At 50.6% G+C, this 11207-nt stretch overlaps 3 protein-coding genes across 3 annotated transcripts; 1 reads left to right on the top strand and 2 right to left on the bottom strand.

The window, feature by feature from the left end:
* Positions 1-1645: 1645 nt before the first annotated feature.
* K452DRAFT_303674 (uncharacterized protein) lies at positions 1646-4802 on the top strand (the record flags this gene model as incomplete). The annotated part of the gene is made up of 3 exons (XM_033542755.1): positions 1646-3363; positions 4430-4600; positions 4676-4802. The coding sequence occupies 3 exons, from the start codon at positions 1646-1648 to the stop codon at positions 4800-4802; spliced, it is 2016 nt and encodes a 671-aa protein (XP_033390979.1).
* Positions 4803-6428: 1626 nt separating this feature from the next.
* Positions 6429-7044, bottom strand: K452DRAFT_334273 (uncharacterized protein; the record flags this gene model as incomplete). Its single annotated transcript, XM_033545190.1, has 1 exon — positions 6429-7044. One exon carries the CDS (start codon positions 7042-7044, stop codon positions 6574-6576), a length of 471 nt encoding a protein of 156 aa, XP_033390978.1. The 3' UTR covers positions 6429-6573.
* A 326-nt stretch (positions 7045-7370) lies between these two features.
* Positions 7371-8079, bottom strand: K452DRAFT_314129 (uncharacterized protein; the record flags this gene model as incomplete). The annotated part of the gene is made up of 3 exons (XM_033543727.1): positions 7371-7381; positions 7413-7806; positions 7885-8079. The coding sequence occupies 3 exons, from the start codon at positions 8077-8079 to the stop codon at positions 7371-7373; spliced, it is 600 nt and encodes a 199-aa protein (XP_033390977.1).
* Between the last annotated feature and the right edge of the window lie 3128 nt (positions 8080-11207).

The raw sequence follows: 11207 nt of genomic DNA, 5'->3' as shown, positions 1-11207 counted from the left end.
GTGCAGGGGTAAGGCTGTTGTGTAACAACTAAATAATGAGGCTGATAAACGAGAGTTATCGGAGTGATCCTGGCTGACAGCTTATTATGCTTTACCCCGTACCTATTATGCCCGACTTGCTTTAACTTACGTACTTACCATGTCCTTCCAAGCCAGCCAGCCAGCCAGCTCCGACGTATGTCGTATGCATACAGCGCGCATACACACACAACAACAACAACAGCAGCAGTCCTCTCTCCCCTCCTTCCTCTCCTCTCCCTCTCTCTTTCTGTGTGTGTGTGTATACCTAGGCAGGCAGGCGGCTGGCTGGACGGGCGGTGCGATGCGGTGCGGCAGAGGTGTGTGGGCGGGCGCGCGGTTGGTCGGGTCAGAAGGAAAGAGGGCGCGCGACGCGCTCGACGGAGACGACTGCTGCCGTAGTATTATCAGTCTATTAACGCGGATAACGCTGGGAGCTACAGTACCTACCTACGTAGCTATACGGAGCTCAGGCTCGGGCTTAGGCCTGAGGCGGGCGTCATGGCGTCATGGCGCGGCGCGCGATCGTTTTCGCTCCAGCTGCCAGCTGCCAGCCAGCGATTCGATACGCGTCGGCGACGGGCTCGGGCTCTGTTTCTAGCCTGCCATGCTACGCACCGCGCTGCGCTGCGTTTTCTCCGCTGGCCGTTGTCTGGCTGCTGGCTGCAGCGATGCGATAAGACGCGATAAGCGATAAGATGTGATAAGATCGCTTATCTCGCCTTACTCAGCGCTCGCTTAGCCTCGCCGGCGACAAAGCTCGCTTGCGCGCGCCCGGCGTTCTTCCACGAAACCAATCACACGCCTCGCCGAGCAACAACCGTCGGGAAGCGTGTGAAACTTACGCCTGACTCAGCGTCTTAACACGGCGCCAGCTCCGGCGCTATAACTTTCCCCACGCGCTCGCTCCCCGCTCTCTCTCCACCACCGACTTTCGATTCTCAACACCATACATTGCACTTCCCTTTCCCCCACTCGGCTACCCTTCTTCGCTCGCATACCTTCGCTCGCTTACCCTCACGCGCCCTCAACCAATTCGACAGCTCAACTCCGCGGGCACCTCGCCGCGCCTAGTGAGCCCCAAGCGTCTGCCTCACGGTCTTGGCGAGCAGCACGCCAGTTGGTCGCGCGCGTTCGGCAGGTCGATTCATGCGTTGGTGTTGCGGCAACTGAGGTCTTCGTTGTGGATCGCGCACCGGCGGCGGTTGCGAGTCCTTTCGGTCGCGAGTTCTCTCGATCACGAGTTCTGTCTCGGTCGCGGGTTTCCCACTCCCGGTCGCGAGTACTCTTTCCGTCGCGCGTATCTGCCACGCTGAACCCGTTGTTTGCCCGGCGTGAGGAATTACTTCGTACTGCGCTCCCGGCGGCTGGCTGGTTCGCGGCTGTTCCAGGGCTTGTGGTGGCGTTCTCTCGACTTGATCGAGGCGACCCCGAAACAATTCATTCGGTTCGGGTCGGCTGGAGTCAAGGCTGCTCTCTCGCTTGAAGCCTGGGTGGGCGGGCTTTCCCACCAGCTCTGACTCGAGTCTCTCTGGTGCGGGGTTTTTGTTTCACTCTCAGGTTTTTGCCCCCTTCTGCTTTTGCCAAGTGCTGATGTGACTATAGGGCTTTGTGGTTACAGGAGATCATGCCGGAACGCGCTCAAGGTTGCGACAAGATGCTCGAACGCGACGGAACGGCGGAACACGGTGGTGATTGCGACATGATGGAACACAACAATGAACGCCACACGGCAGAACACAATGGAGGGCACAACATGGCAGGACACAATGGCGATCGCGACATGGCCGACCGCAATGGCGGACCCCGAACAATACTCAATGAGCGCGTTCTTGTCGAATGGAAAGACACAGAGACGGATCAGGTCGTTACTCTCGGCTCGCTCTCCTCCTTCAACAAGATGGAGCAGAAGCTATCGCTCAAAGTCAACTTGGACAATGACGACGACAAAGGTCAGGGCATGGTTGAGTTTTCCATGGATGTACGCGTTCAGATCGCCGGTCGCAAGCGACGAGAAATGGAATTCTCCAACATCATTCCACTCTCTACCGTGTTCTCCTCTGACTTGCCGGTCTTTTCCTACGAATCCTTGCAAGCTTCTGAAATGGCTGGCCCAGTCGTATCCGCCCTCGAGAATGCTGGTCTCTCGGAATCTGGCCTTGTTCTCCGTGCCCATTTCTGCCTGCACGACGGTCCTGTCCACACCCTAGTACCTAAGACCAACGCTAAGAACATCAGGCCCAACAGTTCAACCTCGCGCGACTTGATCCTTGGCTTCAAGTCCTTCTCGCAGGCTCGCACGTTCTGCGTCTACTTCAAGCCTAGCGACTGTGCGAGGCAAGGGCTACTGGCCATCACCCAACGCCTGCGCAACCACCGTCCGGTAAACGACTTTCCTCTCGCAGACTTGTGCGACGAACTAGATGTTCAGCCGGTGAACTGGACCGCTCTGGGACTTGACCAAGAGGAACATGGCGAGATTCCACCTTCGTATTGCGTAGAATGCAAGCGGACGCCAGAGGCGAAGCAAGAGCCACAGCGCTTTAAAGATTCTCTTGGGTTTGGGTTGGGCCCCTCACAGCAGATGCTACCCTCTTTGTTCGAACGGCATAACAGTGCGATTCCAGAAACTCCGCTCTGGAAGGCCTACAATGAAGGCCCTGTCCGTGATGAAGTCAGCAACAACGGTCGCAATAATGTTTCAAGCAAGCTCAACTTTAACCAGCAGCAAACCTCAGCTCATGTTACTTCAACCACTCTCGGAAAGCGCAGTGCGCATGAGCGGTCGCAAAGTCTCAGTAACCAGCAAGCAGAAGAAGCCGCAATCGCAAAGCGCCGCCGTGTCCAGCTGCGTCTCGACGAGCCGCCAAAAGACGACTACCCACTGCTGATCGAGCTAACCCACTGGCTGCAACACGCCTCGCTCACCAACATGCATGTCAACGAACACCCTCAGCTGCAGCCCTACCTGCACGCGCTGGGGCAATACGCGCGCCTTGACGACAAAGACGCCTTCACTGCCGCGCGCGCCTCCTGCGCCGCCATCTTCGCCTTCGATCCGTACAACGAGATGGCTGCCCCAGTGTTCCAGCAGCACGACGAACAGCAACAGCGCGACCAACTTCACCTGCAGCAACAGCGCGAAGAACACTCGGCCGCCTGCGCCTTCTTCATCGCAGACATGCGCCGCTTCGTACTCTGGGCCTTTGGCTTCGACCCCCGCGCTGATGTCGACCTTCAGCCCTTGCTGTTCGAGCTCGGCAGCGAGGCGCGTAGGGCTGTGCGCGATGCTGTGGCCAACCCGGCTGGACGTCGCGGACAGATGTTCGCGGATGCACAGTATAGGTATGCGAGGGCGGATTGTGAGGGCTTGGCGTTCTTTTCTTTCGGGGATACTGGCGCGCCTTAGTGTGGGGTTTTTCTGGAGGGTTGGGAGGTGGTGCTTCATGGGGTGCTTCTTGGGATGGTGGTGGTGGTACTTGCAAAGCGGTACGGGTGGAGTGGAGGGGTAGTGGTGCTTCTTAGGGGTAGTGCTTCTTGGGTGATGCTTCTTAGGGTGGTACTTCTTTGGATGGTTGTTGTAGAACTTACAAAGCGGCATAGTACGTATCAACGTCCATGCGTGCGTGCATACACGCATGTTCGCGTCAAGGTTCTAGATCTTCTTCGTCGTTATGGCATGGCGTGGCTACAGAAACTCAAGGCTGGCTTCTGCTCGTATAGCTAGCTAGGTACAGAGTTCAGACTATAAACTACAGACATACATACAGCTGATGTTAAACTGAAGATCTTTACTTAATTAGTTGGTTAGTTGGTTGCTATCGTGTGCCATACTCTTTCTTGCTCTCGTGCTTCTATCTTATTCTATTTAGTTCTTTCTATTCTGTTCGGTTGTTCTATTCTATTCATTCGTTTCGCCGGTTATACATACAGCTGTTTGCGTCAGACTTAGGCAGTCTCTTCTAAACTAGAGTGAGCGACGCGTAAACGCCTGCCTTGCTTTACCCCGAACCGAATAAATGAATAAAGACGCTTTAGCCTCGCGGAGGAGATAAAGCTAAAGGGAATAATGGTTTTGTCCGCGGATAATGAAGAGGAAGGATACGGGTATAAGTAGTATACATGCAGTGGATAGACGGCTGTTTAGCTATATTCTCGTCTTTCCGCTTCTTCTTACCTTCTTCTTCGCTAGTAAAAGCTACGCAGGTTTTGCGAAATTGAAGTTTCGATTTGATTCGTTCGTTTTCGAAATTCCGCATCTTTACCTCCTATAATACAACATGTCTCTCTCATCTATACCCTAGGCCTACGACGGCACAGACGCCGCTACAGACATAACTACCCCCACATCACTAACAATAACAACCACAGATACAGTATTCACCGCCCTCCTACCTTACCTTAGATGCAGTCGCATCCGCAGACGCAGGCGCACGCGGATCGATACCGACACTAACCCCGATACTACTACCGCAGAAAACGCCGTTACCGTTTTCGACGATAGCGAGCAGAGTGAAGAGAGCGAGTATAGCATCGCCTCCCTACGCGCGAAGACAGACGCGCTGTACCAGCAGCTGCTAGGGTATGTAGACGAGTTGGGCGCGCTAGGGGCTGAGGTCTTTGGCGATGTTAACGCTCGTCCGCTAATGCTTACTAGCGGTGATGGTCTTGAGGAAGAGGAGGCGGAGGAAGGGCGTTTGGGGCCGAGGGCTAGTGGTGATGGCGTTGCTAACAAGAGTATAGAAACTAGCGTAGTTCGCTACGACCACGCCGGGGAAGACTAGGACGGGGAGGGTGTAGGTATACGTATGCCTATGCTGCAGCCTCTGCCCGTTCGGGTGGATGAACTATATCTATATATTAAAGCTCTAAAAGACACGGAGTACAGCTTCAGTGACGGTCTCTCGCCCCTACGCCCACGCACCGGCATCGCGTTTTCAGCAAACGGAATCACGCTCCCAGCAACACGCCCCTGCGCGGTGCAGACATGCGCGGTTGCTGTTACGACGAGTACGTCTGCAGCTGGGGGGTTTAAGCGGGCGGGAAGTTCGGAGACGCAGCATCAAGCGAGCGCGTACGACAGCCTCTTGCGGATAACAGCAAGGGCAGAGTCAAAGCCAGACCAACGTCGACGACCTCCACTTTGCGCGCGCTTTACGGTAGGTGTAAGGATGGCGAGGAGGATCTTTTCGCTACGGAGCTGCGGCTATAGGTCGCTGTAGGTAAGTGATGAGCGATGTGCGATGAGTGGTAAGTGTGTTTAGGTGTGACCGTATGCCTGCTACGTACATGAAGAGGTTAGGGGTGGTAGTAAGGGGAACGAGTAAGCCTGCCTAAGAGAATAAGCGGACGCGCGCTGTATAGAAACAGCGAATAGAAGAGGTAGGTTCTATTTACGTATATCTTTACTAAATACTAATATGTATTACTTTAAGAGATTTTAGTCCTAGGTTCTTATTATAACGGGTTTGTTACTATAAGCAATTTGTGTATAGTTTTCTATATAGATGAATTAGTTGCGTAAGGTTAGGTTATTAGCTATTAAGGGAGGTAGATATATGGATAGTCGTACGCTGGGTTTATTTATTTAGTTAGCTTTTTTACGGTAGTTTCGTAGATAACTACTACGAATCGCTATTACGGATTCTATATTAATTTCGAGTAATATAAAAAGCCATGCGAGTATATATATATATTAGTAGCTACATAACGCCGTTTTAATATTACTACAGCTATATAAGAGTAGGCTACGTTCTCTTCTGTCTTAGTCCCGCGGCGTCCTTTTAAGCACGTTATAAAAAAACTACGAAGTGTTTAATAACTTACTAGGTCTATAACGATTATTTAAGTATAGTATAGTCTATTTCTTTTCTAATTACTAAAGACCACGCAGGTAAATAGGGCAAATGGATATCGATTCATTAGTACCTATCTACTTAGTAGAGAGTACTAAAGTCCAATGTTTTTCTTTATTTAGAGACAAAGCGAGTGTCGCACAAGGCGCTCTTGAATAATTATTTAACTGGGGATAGGGGCAGTGATAAAAAAGAAAGAGACGTTATTCAATAAGACCGTGACAAAGAAAAGGTACGCAGCAAGATAAAGGTCCGGCGGTACTATTAAGCCGTTATCAGCTTTGTTCGTGCGCACTTGCAACCGTGTCGTGTCGTCGCTCGTGAGTATTTCCGTGGATAGGCAGAACGTGTCTCAATCGTCGTTCATCAGTGTTTCCGTGAATAGGCAGGAGGGCAGAAAGTACCGGAAGTCAGTTAGACAGCCTGGAGCTGAGACAACGGTTCTGCATAGACAGTGAAAACCGAAAAGCCGTCAGCAAGACCAAAAGTCCAGTGACCATCATCATACCATCACCACCATCCTCTGTTCTTTCCCAGCACCATCTCGATCCTTAGCTACAAGGGAAAAGCAAAATTTGGCTTCTTCCTCAACTTGTTCGGGCGCCTCTTCGGCACCTCCATACCACTTATCTCGTCCTCACGCGCCTGCTACGGCACGAACAAGCTCGCGCAGCGATTACGGTACAAGGCCGCTTGTTCTCTAAGCGAGCGGTTGTGGCGGGGCGGAAACGCCCACGCCGCCTCCTCGTAGACATACGGGTGAGCAGGAGTGCCTACGCTGGACGGCGTCAGCGGCGTACGCGCCCAGGCCGCCCGTCTGGATGCTTAGGGGGCGTGAACGCGAACCGTAACAGTAGCCGAGCTCGCCGGCGCTGACGCTGTTGTTCAGGCGCGGACTGGGCAGTGTGCTGGTTGAGAGCTTGTTCGAAAGCCGCGAGCGCGTCTGCGCCATGAAGCTGAGCGCGGACTTGGCGAGGCTTTTCGACGAGCGCTGGCTCTTGAGGCTGCGGCCGTAGGGGCCTGGCGGAGTGTTCTGGGTGTTATCTTCGAGGTGCACGCCTTCTGCGAGGATGCCGTGGCCGTGCGAGTCTGGACTGGTGGTCGCGCCTATCTGCATATCCTGCGAGTAACTTTTCATGCCTACCTGCGTATTTTGCTGGTTAGCGTTCATGTTCATCTGCACATTCTGCTGGTAACTGTTTATGCCCACCTATACGTATTGCGCGTTGCTACCGAAGTAACTCATTAGAGCAGCGATATTATAGGAGACTGGGCCTCGAGAACGTATAGTTAGCGGAGTAGACGCGTCGTACGGAGTAGGCGCGTCGTACAGAGTTAGTGAATATGTAGAGTTGGTTACAACAGTAGTATTTCCTATGTTCAAGTTTATACCAGTATTCAAGCCCTGACCAATGTTCAAGGTCGGACTAGAAGAAGGAACTAGGCCTACGATAAGCGACGAGGGACGACTACGCTATTTATTGCTATTTATTCCCCCTAGTTCTCCCCTGCTTAAGTAGTCGACGCTTCCGCGCCTACGATAATGCGCAGGGAGTTTGGTCTGTGAAGCGGGCATATTATGCAAAGTTGGAGTATAGGTGTGCTGCTTAACAGTATCAGCATGTCTAGACCCCGCGCTGTTGAAGGTTATGCTAGAAGAGAGCTCTGGCCTAGGTACAGACGCGGTGTTGTTTAAGTATAAGCTAGAAGAACGAACTAATCTAGACGCAGCCGCCGCAGGACGAGGGATCGGATTAGTTATACCGTTAAAGTCGCCCCTATTTAAGAAGTTAGTGCTTCCACGCTTGCGGAAGCGCTCGTCTAAATCCGCAGTCTGAGCCGTCAATTCATAAACAGAATCGCGAGCATTGTTATGAACAGTGGCGTCCTGAACCGCAGTAGGCGTATGCGGATCTAAATCACCCTGGTATTCCTATTCGTTAGTAGTAGCGGGGTACTGTTCTAAAGCGCCCGGAGACTGCAGCTCTGGCGTCGCGTCTCTACTGAAGACCTGAAAGCCCGAGCTATCGAGGTTCGCAATAAGGTATTCCTCCGTCGTTCTCTTCGTAGCCGGGAGGAGGATCTCGGCGCGGATACGCGCGCTCGTGACGCTAGGCGGGAGCGTGAAGCTAAAAGTTCGGCCATGGAACTGAGCGTTTAAGCTTAGAGTCGCTTCGTTAGTATTTAGCTCTGCGTACGAATGCATGCGTACTGCGCCGTAAGGCGTTAGTCGCGCGTTGCTGAAGGGCGGCGGGCTAGGGTTAGGGTCTATAGTGGTTAAGAAAGAGAAAGCTTATAGTGTTGATGAGCTTTTAGGAAAGAGAAGGGTTAAGTTGTTCGAAGGCAGTGTTGCGAGTTGTTTTGGGTAAGAATGAAGGTATATTAGAGCTGTTAGTGCGTGTGAGCTAGCGCGCGCCTTTACATAGATGGATTATAACAATAGCGCCCGAGGGAGACGTTGCAAGGTGCCTATACTACTTAGCACGTCTAAAATGACCCTTACATGCTTCTTTCGCAGATGTTCTCTGGAGGGCGTGTAACCAAACAGTTTGAGATGATCCGCGTGGTTGAGATACACACACAAAAGGACTGAAGGTCCGGGTAGATACTAAGTGATTGTGGTTAGTAGCTCTCCTGCTCCGTTTCTTCATGCGCTTCGAAGAAGATTTGTATCTACACGGGCGTAAGGCTTTTCTAATGCTATTAATTTAAGCGTATGGATATACATCCGAGGAAAGGTAGCTAAAAATACTAAATCTAACCAGTCACAACGCGTAAGGAGATTCTCAATAGCATTAATTTTGACGGTTGCAGGTTTCTAGACGCTTATTTGTAATCCTATACGCATACGAATAGCTTCGACACTGCGTTTCCACCCGACGGTCCGGGAGGTTGGAGGATTTGTTATTTCTATTTATCTCTCTTGTTCTTCTATCCTACACTGCTTGCTGAAGTGGTACTCCGCTGTTCTACCGGCGTGTCTTACTTTGCCTTACGTTTCCAGCATGTACAACTCTTCGTAGAACGCAAAAACTCCTGTCCTTCTAGTATTTTCAGGTGTTTTCTTTTCTCTGATAGGGGATGTGTGTAATACGTCGCCCTCAACGTCGAAGAGAGAGAGAGAGCGTAGACCTGCGCGCGTATTTGGATTATATTTTTCTACGATATAAACATTAATAGTATTAGTATCTTTCTCAACAATGAGGGTTCGGCGGCGTTCTTTGTGAAGTTGGTAGAAATACAATGTACAGTTTTTCTTTTTGGAGTTGAACGGATGAGGAAAAACTGCCGACCTAGGCCTGAAGTTGGATTCGGCTTCTACTTTAGATATAACGGTATTGAAGAGGTTTACTTCGGCCCATAGGATTGAGCTTAATGGTGTTGCTGATAAGGATAGCGGTGGCGACGCTGGCGTTTAGTATCTACTTGGAGATGAGAACGGCATCATCGGTCTCGTATATACAAGCACTAAACGCAAGGGCACATAAGGGCAAATTCGATGTTGTTGATAAATAGGGAGTCGTATGCAGACGGTTCCAGCAAACCCTTAGTCATGAGACTTACTCCTAAGTCCTTGCCAAATCATTTCCGGCATACACTAACAGTTTTCGTTAACATCAACAGAGCAATCAAGGTCCATCAACGCGTACAGAGCACGGCTTCCAAGACTCACGGCAATTTCGCATACACATCTAACAAACGCAATCCCACCAAAGTTCCAGAAAGATTCAGCGCATAAAATCGTTTACATTACAAAGTCCAGTTTCCTCTCCACCATGGGTAGGAGACAATGTAACAGCCATTTACTTAGCCGGTTACGTTAATCTCACTAAATATCAACCTTGATAAGTACGAAAAGGCGAAGTTCTCTTCCAATACCATCACAAGCGCATCTGGATGTAACTGCATTTAACTGTTATCAGTGCCCATTATTGGCTTCAATGATCGAGATTGTAGGTCATGGATGTTACAGGGTCACTCGGTTGCGCTTCTAGAATGTTGTGGCAAGATTTCTTGCTTGCAGTCTGTCTGATGAGCAAAACATTATTTGTCAAAACGGTGCAGCTGCTTTGTCTCAGTCGCAGTTCCACATCATGATTCTCCGCTTGGCGAGAACCACCCAGAAGATGCAGAGCGTTAAGGAATCAGCGATTTGACAAGAGAATCGCAGCGAAAGGTAACAGCTTGTGCACTGTGCCGCTTTGCCAGTGCGCTTGCTTCTGTGTCTTAAAAAGATGACATGTTTGCGTGCTAGAAAGACAAAGATACCTGAGACATGCAGAAGTTTCCGGTAATCGAAGCATGAGGAACTTTCGATGCTCAACGATGAAGTAATGCCTCTCTTCTAGAAACTAAGGCACTATGTCTAGAATATTCTAGCGAAACTCAGAGAAAACACAGCAGCATGTTATTCTACCGCACATATATTATACGACAACTTCCCACCGTCTGTCCCTATCCACTCTCACTATAAACAACGATTCTTGCTCCGAAATCCAAACTCAAAACTTAAAACTCTAAACACCCACCCTAACCCTGCACCCAACTAATAAAAAAAGCAAAACGTAACCATGCCCCCTACCCAACAACCGCACCATACAAACTCAACATACGACGATATTCCAAACGCCCACGCTATCGCCATCCTGTTGTACATCGCCCTTCTGACCCTATTCCTGTAGCCTACTATACGCATCGTCCTCACGCTCTGTATGCTCGCTTTCCTAGCGCCTGCAGCTACTAAAGGCTATCGGGCTTGGGCGACTATACGCGGGGACAGGCTTAGGGCGCAGCTGATGTAGTGAGCACTGAAGCGGATAGGGAGGGAAATGGGGTTGCCGCTGTTGCGGCTGAAGGGTTTAGGATTGAAGCGTTTTGTAGACGGGGACATGTATGCTGCGCTGGACTACCGACCTGATCGAGTTTTGGGCTGCGTATGCGGGAGATTTGGTCTACTACGCGCATGGGTGTTTGCTTTGTTCTTTCTTTTCCTTTCCTTGGCCTATTTTTCTGCGGTAAAGAACCGATTCCAACGATGGCTACGCCGCTCTCGCGTCTTTGCGAACTCTGTTTTCTTTAATTTGGTCTCTATTTCCCTTCTAGCCACTACTAGCCCGATCATCAACGGGATCACTGTACGCCGTTCATGCTTATACGTTTATTACTGGGGTGCAGTATATGGACATTTCTAACTCTCCATGACGACACGACAGCGGTGTTGAGGCGGGGCTTATTTATTTATTTAATTATTTATTTAGGTTTAACGTCCTTTTAGAGTCGGTGACTATTAAAGACGAGCTAGTAAAGCTAGATCTAGGAAAGAAAAGTAGCTAG

This window comes from Aplosporella prunicola (genome assembly GCF_010093885.1).
Source record: "Aplosporella prunicola CBS 121167 unplaced genomic scaffold K452scaffold_140, whole genome shotgun sequence".
Lineage (NCBI taxonomy): Eukaryota > Fungi > Ascomycota > Dothideomycetes > Botryosphaeriales > Aplosporellaceae > Aplosporella > Aplosporella prunicola.
Note: the sequence above shows the minus strand (reverse complement) of the source record. Positions and strands in the feature narration are given on the sequence as shown.